The 17,550-nt window shown below is 38.8% G+C and overlaps 1 protein-coding gene across 4 annotated transcripts; it reads left to right on the top strand.

Moving 5' to 3' along the window:
* The first annotated feature begins 98 nt into the window (after window positions 1-98).
* Window positions 99-16,919, top strand: BBS12 (Bardet-Biedl syndrome 12). Of its 4 annotated transcripts, XM_077861127.1 has the most exons (4): window positions 301-385; window positions 726-1,059; window positions 8,295-8,357; window positions 10,035-16,919. In XM_077861127.1, the coding sequence occupies exon 4, from the start codon at window positions 10,045-10,047 to the stop codon at window positions 12,184-12,186; it is 2,142 nt and encodes a 713-aa protein (XP_077717253.1). In that variant the 5' UTR covers window positions 301-385; window positions 726-1,059; window positions 8,295-8,357; window positions 10,035-10,044; the 3' UTR covers window positions 12,187-16,919. The 4 variants fall into 4 exon arrangements, with proteins under 4 accessions (XP_077717251.1, XP_077717250.1, XP_077717252.1 ...); XM_077861125.1 differs by lacking the exons at window positions 301-385; window positions 726-1,059 and adding an exon at window positions 99-271; XM_077861124.1 differs by lacking the exons at window positions 301-385; window positions 726-1,059 and adding an exon at window positions 99-283.
* The last annotated feature ends 631 nt before the right edge of the window (window positions 16,920-17,550 follow it).

Raw genomic sequence — 17,550 nt, 5'->3', positions numbered from 1 at the left:
GGCCCGCCCCCTCTCTCTGCTCTCTACCAATAGAGTAGCGCTCTGCTTTTCCGAGCCGACCGCGGGCAGAACTCTCGGTCGGGGTAATCTTAGAGACCTGCCCCACCCCGCCGGCCGCGGGCTCGCTCCGCCTCGCACATGCGCAGAGTGCGGGCCCAGAGGGGGGCGTCCTCGGCCCGGATCCTCGGCGCCCGGGTGCCCGCGGGAACGCCGCCGCCCGAGGTGGGCAAGCGGGGGTCTGGAGCCTCGCGTGAGGACGGAGAGGAGCGAGGTTCGTCGCGAGGTACTTCCAGAAGTCTTTAGTGCAGGCGCGGAGAGCCCGTTTGCTTTGTTGCCCTCTTCGAGCCCCGGGAGAAAGAATGAGAACCGGGGCCTGGCGGGCCGGGTAAACTGATCCAGTCTTGGCTTAACGACCCTGCTGGGGTTATCGGAGGTGGAGGGGACTGAGCTTCCCCAGGGCCGCTAGATAGTTTTTGGCCTCCGTGCCTGGGGCTTGGCCTGTAGTGTTTCCCTCTTGCCCGGGTCGGAGGGATGCGGCGCGGCAGCCGCAGGGGTGGAGGGGGGCGGGCGGGGGCGGGCGGGGCTGGTGCTGGGCTGCGCCTCGCCTCGCCTCGCCTCGCCGCGCGCGCCCTTGCCAGCGCTGCAGCATTTGCCGGCCGGTAGGACTTTGGCTCCAACCGAAATCACGATCAGACACCTCCCCCGCCCCCCCCCCCCCCCCCCAGGCTCACCCTCGGCCATGCCTGTGGCTGAATGAATGAGGTTCGGGCGGCTTTCCAGGCCTGGTATCCAGCAGAGACGCAGCCTCATAATCCTGCTGGCCAGCCCCTAACTGCTGCAGCTCCAAGCAAACTCTTGTCCACGGGGCTGGACTTGTCGGTTTGTCCAGTCGTGAATCCGGTCAGAGACTAGCTAAAGGGTGGGAGAGAATGAGGTGGACCTCTGACTTCCTGGTAGAAATGAAGAGGAGATAGCTCCTCAAACCTGCAGCCCTGTTCCTTACGCATCAGGGCTCTGCACCAGGGCTCTCGTTATGCCTCCTGCAGTGCCTTCTGCAGAGTAAGTACTTTATTTTCCAGGAATCATACTGGATTCTGCAGCAGTGGATTGATAGGAACATTAATTTTTACCTAGCTGGGTTTTTTCCCCCTCCCCTTTCTCCCACTTAACCTCCTGCAGGTAGGGCAGGTAAAATGTGCAAAGTACATTCTTGAAGCAGTCTCCCAAATCACCGTTCCTATTGTAATATGTAGAAACACGGCACATTCTCCAAAACCATCATCCTGTCTGGTTCACCTTCTATCCCAGTTACCCAGGCTTTGTAATCATAGATAAACAACACGTTAGGATTCTGGAAAACTGATAAGATTATTCTAATATTCTAAAAAAGATTTATTTATTTATTTATTACTACTTATTTATTTATTTATGATAGAGAGAGAGAGAGAGGCAGAGACACAGGCAAAGGAAGAAGCAGGCTCCATGCAGGGAGCCGACGCGGGACTCGATCCCGGGACTCCAGGATCGCGCCCTGGGCCAAAGGCAGGCGCTAAACCGCTAAGCCACCCAGGGATCACCTATTCTAATATAGGAAGTGATTTTTTTATGTATAAAGTTGCAGTGGAAATTAAAATTACACAAGTTCAAGATATTTTGTGAGTTAAGTAAAGTGTTTATTCGCTTGATTATAATACAGTAGACCCTTGCTTGAACAACAAGGATTTGAACTGTGTGGGCCTACATATATGTGGATTTGGGGGGGGGGGATTTGCCACAATTTGAAAAAAACTACCAGTTGAACCTTGTAGAGGTACTACAAGATACTAGAGATATTATTAAGACACTAGAGATACTGAAAAAAAAATCAGAAAAATATTATTGTAAGAATACAGTATATAATACATGTAACATATAAAATATGTAATAATTGACTACTAATAGTATTGGTAAGGTTTCCAAACAATTGTAGACTATTGGTAGTTAGGGTTTGGGGGAGTAAGAGTTATGTTTCGATTTTCACTTGTGCAGTGGTTGGGCCCCCTAGAAAGGTTAACTGTATATTGATTTTTCAGCCATAATCTCACTGGGAAAGTTGCTCTTGATTAGTTTTAAGGACATTTACTTCATCTTTACTACTAATATTAAGGGGACTTCTGAGACCTAGAAATGAATAGTGACCAAATATATAGAATCAAATTCTAACCTAGATCAAGTTTAATCTCATGGCAGTTCAAAGGCTGAGTAATATGTTAACCTGCTTTGATATCACTTTATGATTTAGGGTCTTATACTTAGGAAGCTAACTTCTAGTAACAATGATTTTTTTTGATGATAGGCTCAGATTGCAATTTCTAGTTCTTAGGTAAGAAATACTTAGTCTTGAAAAATAGCCATTACTAATCTAATTGTATTATAAAACATTAGTAATAGTAATGATAATGATTAGTCTAGGAAAATATTAAATCCATTGGCACCCTTAAATCTACTAAATTTACCTACTGCTTTTCACATGTCCTATACTGTGTCAACTATGGAGTTTGAAAGGAACTGAGTGTTGAGTATAAAGATGAATAAAAGCAAGGAACCCACAGATTAGTGGGAGAGAAAGGGACAGACATAGATACAGAGTTTTAAATTCAGGATGCTAAATGCTTTAGTACATGTGTGTGTAGAAAGTGACTGAGCCCAGGAAGGAGGCTGGACTTCCTGGGGCATTGGACAAGATTGTATCAAAAATGTGGCATTTGCCTTGGGTGATAAAAGATATATAGCATTTGCCAAGATGAAGAAAGGGTGGGATATTCAAATCTGAATATAGCATGTGTAAAAATGAAAATAAGTGTTCTAGTGAGGCAAGATCTTAGGATTCATAAAGAAAGGTGGAAAATGAGTCATAAATTATACTGAGGTCCGATTATAGGACACCTATGTCAAACTAAGGAGTAAAGATTTTATTTTCTAAGATAAATAGATGTTTTTAGATAATGGAATGCTTTAATTAGGTTTATGCTTTGCAAAGATAATTCTGACAACCATGTGAAGGAGGAACCATTTTGGAAGCAATTAAAGTTCTCACCTAGGAACGCCTGGGTGGCTCAGTGGTTGAGCATCTGCCTTTGGCTCAGGGCAGCCCGGGTGGCTCAGTGGTTTAGCACTGCCTTCAGCCCAGAGCCTGATCCTGGAGACCTGGGATCGAGTCCCACGTCGGGCTCCCTGCATGGAGCCTGCTTCTCTCTCTGCCTGTGTCTCTGCCTCTCTCTCTCTCTCTCTCTCTCTCTGTATCTCTCATGAATAAATAAATCAATCTTAAAAATAAAATAAAATAAAATCTTTAAATAAAGTAAAATAAAGGGTCTCACCTAAGGCAGTGCCAAATAGGAATCACATAACCTCTAAAGGTGATTGAAATTTAAATTTGTGGAGAATAATACTGATAGCGGCATCTGTTTGATCTTGTCATTTTGTACCTAAAGGTAAGATAGCAAATATGGTGAATGCCATTCATTCATTTGCTCACCAAATATTTATTGAGTGTCAGCCGTGTGTCAGACAATATTCTTGGTATGTGGGATACCTCAGTGACTAAAATTGTCCTCCTGGAACTACATTCCAATAAAGGAAAATAATAAATGAATAAATATGTAAACTGTGTACTACTTTATAATGTGGTAAGTGTTATGGAAAAAAGGAAGTCGAGCGGTTAAAGGAATCCAAGTGCAGAGGGAAAAGAAGAGTTTGTGCTGTTAAATAGGGTGCTCAGGGGTAGGCCTCATTGAAAAGGGTAAATTTGAGTAAATATTTAAAGTTGGTGAGGCAATAGATTTCTCAAGGAAGAACATCCCAGAAGGAATAACTAGAACAGAAACTCTAAGTTAGGGAGATGACTTGTAGAATGCTCTAGGGATAGCATAGTAGGAAACAAAGAGGTGTAAGAGGGAGGAATGCAGATGATTAGAGCTTTATTAAGACCTTGATTTTCATTCCATGTGCAGTGGGAAGGCTTTGAAGATTTTGAGCAGAGGAACGAAAGGATCTGAGTTGATTTTTTAAAGGGGTTTCTGTGTCAGACAAAGGAGTGAAAACCTTTATGTTTCAAGTTGAAGGTTTTCAAGTAATAGAATATGATTAGATTGCTATGTTGGGAATAGACTGGAGATGCACAACCTGTTGATTTCATACTTGTCAGAAAATATTAATATTTTAAAAAATTCAACCCCTGAAAAGCATTGCATGTCTTAATATTCTAAACCAGAGGCCTTAAATAAGACTAGACATGATATTAGGAAAAGAAGGCCGCTTCTGATATCAAAACCCAGTGAAGTAGTGTGACTGTGCTTTTATTACATACTTACTTAGGAAGTTAAAGAAGCATTAAACTGGCAAGTAAAGTTGTTAGAGAACCCAATAATAAAACATCTGTTTGTGGTAATGTATCACAGAACAAAATTCAGAATGTGTCAAATCAATGACAAGAGAAGTTGCCCCAGGTGTTTTTTATCTTTAAAATGATCTATTACACCATTACCTTTACTGTTTGTTGCCTTTTTATATACAACTTTTTAGAAGATGAGGGATTTTTGTTTGAGTTTTTATTTTGTTGATTAATCTTTTCAAAATAATAATTTAGGAGCTTTACTAAGGAATGCTAAGACTTTTTTTTTTAATTCCTGCTGAAATTTGGAGTAGAGTCTTCAAATCCTGAAACATCACTTCTCTTGAATATGTATTTGTTTATTCATATTTTATTGAATATAAGTGACACAATATTATATTAGTTTCAGGGGTACACCATACTGATTCGACATCTCTATATGTTATGCTTACCTTATAAGTATAGCTATCATCTATCACCATACAATGCTATTACAATAACGTTGACTCTATTCTTTATGCTGTACCTTTCATCCCTGTGACTTATTCCTTCCATGATTAGAAGCATGTACCTCCACCCCTCTCACCCCTTTTAGCCCATCCCCTACACCCCTTCACTCTAGCATTCACCATGTGTTCTCTATACTTATGGGTCTGTTTCTGCTTTTTCTATTTGTTTTGTTTTGTAGGTTCCACATATAAGTGAAATAATTGAGTATTTTGAGATCAGTTTTATGTAACGTTTTACTTTTAGATTAGTTTTGTTTAAATAATTTCATGTCTTCTCTGGGAAGACTATTTTCACATAAATTAAATACAGACTTTGAAAGTTTGAATAAGTTTGAAATAGCCCATGATTTTTCCTTTTGCTCTAAATTCTCTATGACTTTTCTGTTCATACAGTAATATGTTGTGATTTAAATGTAATATAAAGAGGAAACCACAAACAGAGACTCTAAAGCTTGGGGGAACAAGAGCATATCAATAGTAAGGGTGTAAACAGGCTTGGAAGAAGGCAAGAAGGTTTAGAAGTGGAAAATACAGTGGAACCATGTTTCATAGAGGGGCAGCTAGAAGGCAGTTTTGTATAGTAGTTAATAGTATGGGACTTTGGCATTAGACAAGTCTGGATTTTAGTTTATCACTAAAACCTATGACTTGCTAGCTGTGCGATTTTGTATGTTACTTATCTATTTTTCATTTTAAAAAATTATAGGGCCTACCTCATAATATGAGAACTATATTACATAATGTATATAAAGTGCCTCAGGGATCCCTGGGTGGTGCAGCGGTTTGGCACCTGCCTTTGGCCCAGGGCGCAATCCTGGAGACCCGGGATCGAATCCCACGTTGGGCTCCTGGTGCATAGAGCCTGCTTCTCCCTCTGCCTGTGTCTCTGCCTCTCTCTCTCTCTGTGTGTGTGTGTGTGTGTGACTATCATAAATTTAAAAAAAATTAAAAAAAATAATAAACTTCCAAAGACAAGTTTATAAAAAATAAATAAATAAATAATAAATAAATAAATAAATAAAATAAAGTGCCTCATACTTAATAAGCTCTCAAAACATGTTAGAAATGAAAAACAAGCAAAAAGTCTTTTCAAAAAAAAAAAAAAAGTCTTTTCAAGCTTGTTTTTTCAACAAATTATTCTGGAGCAACTGGATATCCAGGAAGAAACAAAATGACCCCTACCTCACACCATTTACAAAAATCAGCTTAAGATTAGTTATAAATGTAAAAGCTAAAACAAAAGGAACTAAGGTGGAAGATTCACACTCCCTCACTTCAAAGCCCATCATAAGCAAAGCTACAGTCATCAAAAAAGCGTGGTCCTTGGGCACCTGAGTGGCTCAGTTAGTTAGGCATATGACTCTTAATTTTGGCTCAGGTCATGGTGATTGCAGTCAAGGTCATGGAATCATGTGGTCCTGGCTTAAGGATAGACATAAAGACCAGTCAGATAGAATTAGAGTCCAGAAATAGACCCGAAAATCTATCACCAATTGATTTTTGATAAAGATGCCAAAACCAATCAATTGAGAAAAGAATAGTCTTTCAACAAATGATGCTGGGACAATTTGACATCTAAATGCAAAAGATGAAGTTGGACCCCTACTTCATCGATGTACAAAAATCAGATGTATCAATGAACTTAATATAAGATACACAACTAAAAAAAATAAGATATAAAACTATAAACGTCTTTGAAGAAAACACTGGGTTAAATCTTTATGACTTTAGATTTGGCAATAGATTCTTAGATATGACACTATGAGCATGAGAAACGAGAAAAAAAATAGACAAATTCAACCTTATTAAAATGGAAAATTTTATGCATCAAAGTGATTATCAAAACGAAAATGCAACCTACAAAAAGAGAAAATATTTATCAATTATATTTCAATAAGTTTCTAGTTTCCAGAATATGTAAAGAAATCTCACAATTCAACAACAGAAAGACAACCCAGTTTTTTTTTTTTAATTTTTTATTTATTTATGATAGGCACACACAGAGAGAGAGAGAGAGAGAGAGGGGCAGAGACACAGGCAGAGGGAGAAGCAGGCTCCATGCACCGGGAGCCTGACGTGGGATTCGATCCCGGGTCTCCAGGATCGTGCCCTGGGTCAAAGGCAGGCACTAAACCGCTGCGCCACCCAGGGATCCCGACAACCCAGTTTTAAAATGGGCAAAAGATTTGAATAGATATTTCTCCAAAGATGGTATTACAAATGGCCAACCAGTACATGAAAAGATGCTTAACATCATTAGTTGTAGAGAAAAACAAATCAAAACCACAATGAAATATCACTTCATATCCACTGAGATGTCTATTATTGAAAAAAAATAAAACAAAAAACCAGAAGATATGTATTGGTGAACATATTGGGTTGAATAGTGTTCCCTCCAAAATTCATGTCCACACAAAATCTCAGAATATGATTTTATTTGGAAATTGGGTCTTTATAGAAGTAGCTAGTTAAGATGAGGTCATACCTGATTAGGGTTGGCCCTAAGTACAATTAATGGTGTCCTTTTAAGAAAGCCATATGAAAGAAAAGCAGATATTGAAGTTTTGTTACCTTCAAGAGCCAGCTAGAAGCTGGAAGAGCCTTTTCTAGAACCTTCAAAAGGATCACGGCCCTGCAAACCCCTTGATTTCAGACTTCTGGACTCTAGAACCCTGAGAGAATAAATATGTATTGTTTTAAGCCACCCAGTTTTTGGTAATATTGTATAGCAGCCCTTGGAAATCAATACAACAAGAATATGGAGAAATTGAAACCCTCATCATATATTGCTGGTGGGAAAGTAAAATGATTTAGCTGCTATGGAAGACAGTTGGTAGTTCCTCAGAAAGTTAAACGTAAAATGACCATGTGACCACCCGTAGGTGTATACCCAAAGGAACTGGGGACAGATACTCAAACACACTTGTACACAAATGTTCATAGTAGCACAGTTCACAATAGTCAAAAGGTAGAAACAACTGAAATTGTCCATTAACAGATAAACAAGATGATACATACAATGAAATGTTTCTCAGCCATAAAAAGGAATGAAGTACTGGTATATAATACAATGTGGATGAACCTCAAAATACTATGCTAAGTGAAAGAAGCCAGACACAAAAGGTCACATATTGTGTGATTCTATTTATATGAAATACCCAGAATAGGTAGATTCATAGAGACATAAAGGATGAAAACCATAACAGTCTTAGAAGAAGTATAGAAGAATATCTTTTGTACACAGGGGTAGGCAAACCTTTTAAAAATAGAACCCAAAATGTAATAACCTTTTATAAACAGGAAGAAAAAAAGATAAATGAACTAGGGAAGTAGATTGCCAAGCAACAATAAAGGCCATTTGAGGTTTGAAATGATACCAATGTGGTTGTGTTTGTTTTTCTGTTTATTTTCAGTTGATGCAAGGTAAGCATGGAGTGGACAGAGTTGGATTTCATCAAGATTAGTGGCTTTGCAAGGTGAGTAGCATGGACCTAAAGAGGGATAAGGATTTTGAGAGTATATGTGCGAGGGAGTGATTATAATAATTGACAGGTAGGAATTTAAACTAGATAAGTAGAGAAATAATAAATATGGAGCAGGTAATTAAGATATGATGGGTTTCAGGATTTGAGTATTAGAGTCCTAGAGTGTATTTTGATGCTGTCTAGGCATGTGCCTAGGTGTATCAAGAGTTTTATTTTATAGAATTGAAATTTTTACAGAACATTTGAAACTAAAAAAAGAAAAAAAAAACATTTGAAACTGAGTTCAAGCAATTCATTATACCATTTTCTAGGCTCTATTAGCTTTTCTCCTTAGTCCTTGAAAGCTTATAGGAAGCTACTCTTGAGAAATAGTTGGGTTATAGCTTCTTCTGATCTCAGGTATCTGATAGTGGTGTTCCTCAGCTTCAAGGATGAATCTTGGTATTATAGACACAAATTTATCAGATGAAAATCAAAACTCTAAATTGCTTGCTTTTTGACATTTTGGATTTAAAAGACTGTGATAAAAATATCATTCAAAGAATTATGAAGTCTTAGAGTTGGAAGAGAATTTTATATTATCTACAATTTTACTTCTAGTCCATTAAGTGAGAGCTCATACCTCAAAAGATAGGTCATTTTATTATAGACAGCTTTTCAATTAAGCAGTACTTTGTTAAAAAGTTCTCTTTATTGGGCTAAACTTTTTCTCTTTTAAGTCTTATCAAGTCCATCCTCTCACCTGCATCCCTCTTCCGCACTCCTTATCTAGATAACTATAGATGATTCTTAGCTGGTCTCTCTACCTCCAGTGAGGCACCCACCCAGTTCATTCTGTGTTATTAGAGTGAGGATATATCCAAAACACTACTACTAGTAGTAGTAGTAGTAGTAGTAGTAGTAGTAGTAATAGTAGTAGTGATACTCAGAAGGGATTATATTCCAGGCATTGCTATAAGCACTGTACTCATTTACTCCTTATAATAACTCTATAAAGTAGATTCTTTTATAGTCCTCATTTTTCAGATGTGTAAACAGGGTAGAGTAGTTAAATAACTTATGAAGTCTACACAGCTCATAAGCATTAGAGCCAAGTTCAAATCCAGACTTCTACATTCAGAGCACATGCTTTCACACTCTATATCAAGCTGTTTCTTAATGTTCCTTTCCTAAAACATTTCAGTGGTTCCCATCATAGGATCCGGTTTGATATGGCACATAATGCTCTCATGATTCAACCCCTTTTCTCTTCTAGAGCTTCATCTCCTGTTTCCTACTATTTTCTTTATTCCTGTAAAACTAAACTACTTGTATTATCCCAATACACTGTGTTTTTTCACATATATGTGCATTTACTCCTTCAAGTTGCTAACTCTTTCAAATTATTCTTCAAGACTCATTTCAGGCATTGCCTTCTTCTGGAAACACTACCAGGTTGATTGCCTTCATGATCCACTTCCCCTACTGGATGAAGTGTTCCCTCTCCACATGGCCATACCTGTATCATAGTGTCATTGTAATACTGTATCTTTCACTGACCATACTTAATGGAAACTATATCTCCCAGAAACCCCTCAAAGGCAGGGACTATATCTGATTTTTCCTTTATAAACAATTATAATCATGAATTACACTGAATAAATTTCCAAGTTTTTATTTTATTTGCAGATGATGATTCATGGTGATGGCTTGCAGGGTCATAAATAAAAGAAGGCACATGGGACTTCAACAACTTTCATCATTTGCAGGAACAGGAAGAACTTTCCTAGGCCCAGTAAAATCATCCAAATTTATTATAGATGAAGAGTGTCATGAAAGTGTGTTAATCAGTTCAACCATAAGACTTCTTGAAAGTTTGGATTTAACCAGTGCAGTGGGACAACTTCTCAATGAAGCAGTTCAAGCACAAAATAACACATATAAAACTGGAACCAGTACTCTTTTGTTTCTTGTTGGTGCATGGAGCAGTGCTGCTGAAGAATGTCTTCATTTAGGTGTCCCCATTTCAGTAATAGTGTCTGTAATGTCAGAAGGCTTGAACTCTTGCATTAAAGAAGTAGTTTCCCTCCAAGTACCTATCTACAATGTCTTTGACCATTTAGATAGCACAAAGACATTTTCTGGACTTGAAACATTTAATATCAGTTTGTGCCCTTTTCTACAAATCCCTTCAGATACTGGTTTACAGAAAGAGCATGATCTCAATGATGTTGCCTCTCCATCATTGACCACTTACAGTCTTTCTGGGATACCTGTTAAATCACCTAAACTCTTTAGACGTCAGACTGAAGTTGAAGCAGATAAAAACACGTTACAAAATCCTCAAACTCTGAAGAACAGTCTGCTCGCAAGCAGCCATTACAGAAAGTCAATACTAATCCACAGTAGGCATTTTAATAGGACAGCCAATAATCAATGGATAAACAAACCAGATGGATTTCTAGAACAACATGGTGCAGCTACTCCCAATACTTACAGATGTAATGATTTGGTAGAGTTGGAGATGGGTTTGAGTCATGGAGATCACAACAGCATGAAATTAGTAGATGAAGCAGTACGGCTGCAATATCAGAATGCAAGTATTCAGCAAGGTAACTGTACAATGCCATTTAGGTTTGACATTTCAAGAATCTTCACTTGCTGTCTACCAGGTGTACCTGAAACTTTTTCTTGTGTCTGTCCAGGATTTATCACTGTTGTATCAATTTCTAATACTACTCTGATCAAGGAATTAGAGAATCAGCCGGTCCGGGTTATTCTCATTGAGGGTGATCTCACAGAGAATTATCGCCACCTGGGATTTAATAAGGCCGCAAATATTAATACGCTATTAGAAAGCATGAAGATTCAACAAAACAGCTCAGAAGAAGTGTGGACAAACTATGTATTACAGGTCTTAATTAAATTCAATGTGAATCTTGTGCTGGTACAAGGAAATGTGTCTGAACACTTAATTGAGAGGTGCATACACAGTAAGCAGTTGGTAATTGGGTCAGTGAATAGCACTGTGATGCAGGCTTTTGCAGAAGCTTCAGGAGCAGTACAGGTGACCTATATTACACAAGTAAATGAAAACTGTGTGGGCAATGGGATCTATGTGGCCTTTTGGAGAAGTATTCCCTCGGATGTCATAGATAGGATCAACGTAATCACAATTGTGATAAAAACAGAAGGAATTAATTTGGTTACAGTAGTGCTCACCAGCCCAGTCACTGCACAGATGCAAACCAAAGAAGATAGGTTCTGGACTTGTGCCTATCGTCTGTATCATGCTCTAAGAGAGCAAAAGGTCTTCCTTGGAGGTGGTGCAGTTGAATTTTTGTGTCTTAGCCATCTTCAAATTCTTGCAGGGCAATCCCTGAGTAAAAGAAACCATGTCTGTTCAGGATGGCTTCATAATACTTCCTCTTGGCTGGCCTCATCTCTGGCACTATACAGACCAACTGTGCTTAACTGCCTAGCAAATGGATGGCACAGATACCTTTCAACTCTCATGTATAACACTGCCAGTTGCTCATCAGAATTTGAAGCCAGCACATTCATTCAGCAACATCTACAAAATGCCAGAGACTCTGGCTCTCCTTCGTCTTACATCTTGAATGAATATAATAAACTAAATAGTGGAATTTTTAATCCAAGCATTTCAAATAAACTGGAACAGATTCCAAGCATTTATGACATTATTATACCGAAGATTGAGGCATGGCGCCGAGCTTTGGATTTAGTACTGTTAGTACTTCAGACAGACAGTGAAATTATTACTGGACTTGGACATACACAGTTAAATTCACATGAAACAGAGGGTTTTTTATTTTTGTAGTGTTATTGGCTAAGTCTTCAGAAAATATATTTTGTAATATATCATGCTATTATAATTTTCCTAGTAGCTAAGCCATAGTGCCTAAAATGCCAGCCAATACCAAGAAGAAAATTATTGATGTCTGTCAATAACTACAGAGCCTGAGATTTCAATACTCGATTTACAAGCTCACAGGTTAGCTCACAGGTTACATGCTACAGAATACATGAGACACTTGGATCAGAGACAAAGCACTTTTATTATTTACAGTGAAAGTGGTAGCCAGAGCTTCCTGTTGGTTTGTATCAGTTCCCATTTCTCTGAGCCCCATAAAAGCAACATAAAAGGCCAGTGATGAAAGCCTGAACTTGCAGTGGGTTGTGTTACAGAAAAGGAACACTGACCTTGAGACATTAACTGCTTTTATAGTGACCAGAAACAATCCTGTTTTTTGTCCAAGGGCAGCTGTTAACTCATACTTCAGGGTTGCTCAGTGTTAACACAAGCCTGAGACATGGACTGGGTAAAGATAGATCGGGTCCTTGCATTCATGGCATACCCAGAAAGTATGCAATGTGTGATTCAGAGCCCATAATGGATAGCCTCTTCCAGCTACTCACTTTTTAATCTGACATGCTCTTGGTCAAACTTGAATTTTCATGAAGAATGCCACTCTATTGGCCAGTCTGATTAATCTGGCAAACAAGTTGTTTAGTCAATACCAAATCTATTTGATTGATTTCATATAGCAGTTAGTTAAGGCTACTATCAATATACTATCCATAGACGCTGAACTGCAGGATGAAACCAGTCTAGTAATGACCTCGAGTCATGTCCCCTAGGGTCTTGAATTTAGTCAATTTTAAATTCCAAAGAAGGAGGGTCTTTTTATTAGCCTGAAGTATTGTAAGACCAATGTATCATACATTATGACTCACACAAGGGAGCTTTGAGTTGCTGATCTTTGGTGTCAATGACAAAATTATAGGAGGCAGTAGATGGGCCAAAAAAAAAAAAATATATATATATATCCCCCCTCCCTAATGAAGAGATCTATAGCCCGTTTTCCCCACATACCAGCATATAACCCCAATGGGGTGAGGTCACTCTACTTGAGAATTTGTTGTGAAGCCTGATTTGAATCACCATTATATGGATGAGCCCGGGTGGCTCAGTGGTTTAGCATTGCCTTCTGCCCAGGGTGTGATCCTGGAGACCCGGATCGAGTCCCACATCATGGTCCCTACATGGAACCTGCTTCTCCCTCCGCCTGTCTCTGCTCTCTCTCTCTCTTTCAATCTCTCTCTCATGAACAAAATCGTTAAAAGATTTTAAATCTTTTTAAAGATTCTTTTTAAAAAAGGAATCACCATTATATAGATTTGATAGGTGGTGTCACCCAGTAGTTGCGGCCTCAGTTGCTATACATGGCAAAATCCAAGGCTACTCAAACATTAAGGAAAGCGTAAGATCAGTCAGATTAAAACAAGGTTGTCCTGGTTTCTGTGTTTGTACATTTTCACATCTAGTCTAGCAGCTGCCCTTGATGGCATTATGAACTACCTCCAGTACTGATAAGAGTTTTAATTAGGAGAAAACATTTGTTTGTTTGACTCCCAGAGAGATTAAGTGCTATGACTCTGTCCAAATGATACTGAGAAACTACTTTTGGGTTTAGCAGCCACGTCTGCTGGTGGAAGTTAATAATGGCCACAGTCAGAACCATTAAGACAAGCTTCTAACTTTACCAGAACATCATCTATATAGTGAACATTCGGGATATCAGAGCATAGAGGCACTCACACTGAATCCCAACCAATCAATAGGTTAGAAATGGTTAGGGCACAATAGTAGATGGAGGAAATCTGTCTCATTCCTCTATTTGCAGCAATATCTTGATGGGAAAATCTCTAGAACTTTATAAGCATTTTACAGTATAAGCATATAACACCTCAGTACCAGTTACGTATTTTCATAACAATTTGTGCTAATCTTACCAGTTGACTTCAGTCACTTTTTCCCCATATGGGAATATAGACCAAGAAGTTTAACATTGACACATTAGGAGCTCTAACATTGCCAAGGAATTATGTTATCTCCCTGGCTGGTTGCTTAGGAAGGAGCAAGGGGTAAGGGCTGCATCCAAGGAGACTTTTTTTTTCTTTTCTGGCCTTGTCTTAAGTGCTGGTACCAACTTCTTTAGGTGTGCACTTCCTAGTATCTGAGAACACCCAGACTCTGGAGATTTTTCTTACCTTTCATGTAACACCACCTCTTCAGTGTCCTGTAGCCCTTGGCACTTTTGACAAACATATGTCCAATTCCAGTTTCCCCTATGGGACTGGGTAGAATGGTGATTTGAGCTGTATCTAACAGCTATAAAAGTTTGAGTCACTTTGTTCCCCCAAGTTGTCCCATCACATTTGGCTTTTCCTTAAAGCAGCTGAGGTCAGCTATCAAGAAGTGTGGAGGGAGAGAATGGGCCCATGCTAGTTAGGAACACTTTGCATATACTTTTGGTTTGGATGAGCTGCCCAACTTATGCTCAACAACCTTGTGATTTTGGTCTCCTTGAAGTTTTATTTCCTTATTGCTGGTAGATTTGTTTCAGCTTTGAGGACCCCCTTGACAGCAACAGCCAAACTTCTTGACTAGAGCCCTGGATATGCTGCCTTGTTATCAGATTAACATCTGCTCTTCCCACCCTGAAATGAGTTAGCAACAACAATACACCATTTGGGTGGTTTGTTTTAATCCTCCTCACTGCTAAGCCTCCAAACACAAATTAACAGGTAGGACAGTGGGGGACTCATTCCCCTTCCTCTTTCCCACTAGTTAAATGAGACATTTACTGTTGGGTCCCAGGGAGTCTTAACCCAGCCCACTGAGGCCCTCATCTTTTTCAGAAACCATGGCTCTCAGCCAAAACAATCAAGAACTGCAGGGTCTGAGATTTTGCCCTGTTTACAAGCTAACAGTTAAAAAAAAATTTTTTTTTTTAAATCACACCGGTCTGCTAGTCTTTATTATATCTTTGTCAGGCTGTTTCTGAGTAGCTTTTTATTTATGCTTTTTTTTTTTTTTTAATAAGCTGTATGCCCCACATAGGGCTTGAACTCATGACCCTGAGATCAAGAGTCACACACTCTACCAACTAAGCCACCCAGGTGCCCCCTTTAACAGTTAAAATTTAATAGGATACTGGCAAAAAACAGAATCCTGGATCATAAACAAATGACATTATAGTGGCCAGAGCTTCACATGGGTTTGTGTTGGTCATCAGTCCTTTCAAGTCTCACAGGGGTGACATAAAGAGCCCATGATGAATGCCTGCATACACAATAGGTTGTATTACAGGAGAGGAATGCCTAACTTGGGCAAATAACAACTATTGCATTAAGCAGAAGTAATGCTGTTCTTGGTCTGGAGTGAGATATTATGTCATAATTCAAGGTTACTCACGGGAAACACATCCATGAGAAATGGCCTGGCAAAGGAGAGCTCAAATCCAGCAAGAACACGCAGGGATGCTGAGAGCCCATAGCATTCTGTGTATCCCAACAGTCTTGCTCTTTTGCTACTAGCCATAAATTGAACATCGTGAGAACTGAATTTTGTGTGGAGTTGAGTATTAGAAAAGCTCTGGGGAAATAATAACAGTAGTAATTGAGTTATTGATTACCTACCATGTTCTGAGCACTGTTCTAAATTCTTTAATTTGCTAGGGTTGCCATAACAAAATATCACATATTAGGGGGCTTAACAACAGAAATTTATTTTCTCACAATTCTGGGGGCTAGAAATCTGAGATCAAGGTGTTGTCAGAGTCAATTTCTTCTGAGGCCTCTTTCCTTCACAGACATCCTTCATGCTGTAGATGGATGTCTTCTCCCTGTGTCTCACAGTGTCTTCCCCTCTGTATCTGAGTCCTGATTTCCTCTTGTAAGAACACTAAGTCATAATGGATCAGGGCCCTCCCTAATGACCTCATTTTAACTTAATTACCTCTTTAAAGAGCCTCTCTCCAATACAGTCACTTCTGAGGTAACATGAATTGGGGGAGGGGACACAATTCAGCCCATAACCCATATATTATCTCAATCTTTGGAACATTCATTTTCTCCATTGTATGATGAGGAAGTGAGTTTAGTAAGGTTAAGAAACTTGCCCAAAGACTTACAGCTAGTAGTAGTAGAGCTGGAGTTTACACTAAGATTTTACCTGTCTCCAGAGTATATTTCTAAGTATTAACGATAATAGGAAGCTTTTTCTATAAAATAACAAACCAACAAAACGAGAAGAATGTCTAGTTTATTTATAGGGATAATTTAAATGTATTAAAAAATATAACTTGGTTATCTTCTATTCAGGTGAAAGAATATAGCTTTTGGTTTAGTGGTTGTCTTAAATGTGGTCACATGAAAATCTTGCACAGATAATCATTCCAGTTATATGTACTGTCTTTGTTCAGAGTTAGAATAACAACAACATTAAGTGTTGAACTGTTTTTAAAAATGAGGTGTATTATTTTCACTTGTGTAGGTATTGATACTTTTACTCTCCTGTGTACTATTAACACTTAGTTTTTGTTAAAATATTATAAAGGTTAGGAGCACCACTAATATTAATATAGATGCTCAGCTCACTTCATATAATAGATTTTTTGTGAAGTTGGTATTTGCATGTATTAATACTATTAAATATTTAATAAAATCTTGTTATACTTTATTTTGACACTAGAAGTGTCATTTTAATACAGATTTGTAAGTTCATTTTATTTCCAGATTGTAAAAAGCTTTGTAATAGTATGTGGTTTATCAGCTATTTTTCTAATTCTCACAAGAAATACCTTTAAGTTTTAATTATTCAAGGAACTGTTCTGTCCTTGCAGAAGGCAGTCCCTCACATAAACTCGACTCATTTAAGTAAGTGGGTTTTCCAAGAACCCGTGTGCATAATCAGGTAGACATTTCTCAAAAGACCAAAGAAGTATTGACATCTTTGAGACCAGTCTGCTTCTTTAATATTATAAACTACGAAGAGGATTGCAGTTATCCTACAGTGACATGATAGCCAATCTTTCCAAATATAAATAACTCTTCCTGGACCAGGGGTTAACTGGCTCATCAAAAAATAATCTTTAAGAAATTCCAGCAATGAAATATTCAGAATATGGGCAGGTGTACCTGCCTACCTAGATGCTGGACAGAGGCAGAAGCAAAAAGGAAATGGGAAGCAGCAAGAGTGAAAGGATTACGGACTGGTCACTGTGAGCTATTGTCCCCTAAATTGTTGAAAGGATTCCACCTGAATGGAAATACGGGTAAACAAATTTGAGACACAGGCATCACATTCTGGGAGAGTGCAAAGTGACAACAACCCCAC

Source organism: Canis aureus, chromosome 20 (assembly GCF_053574225.1).
Source record: "Canis aureus isolate CA01 chromosome 20, VMU_Caureus_v.1.0, whole genome shotgun sequence".
Lineage (NCBI taxonomy): Eukaryota > Metazoa > Chordata > Mammalia > Carnivora > Canidae > Canis > Canis aureus.
Note: the sequence above shows the minus strand (reverse complement) of the source record. Positions and strands in the feature narration are given on the sequence as shown.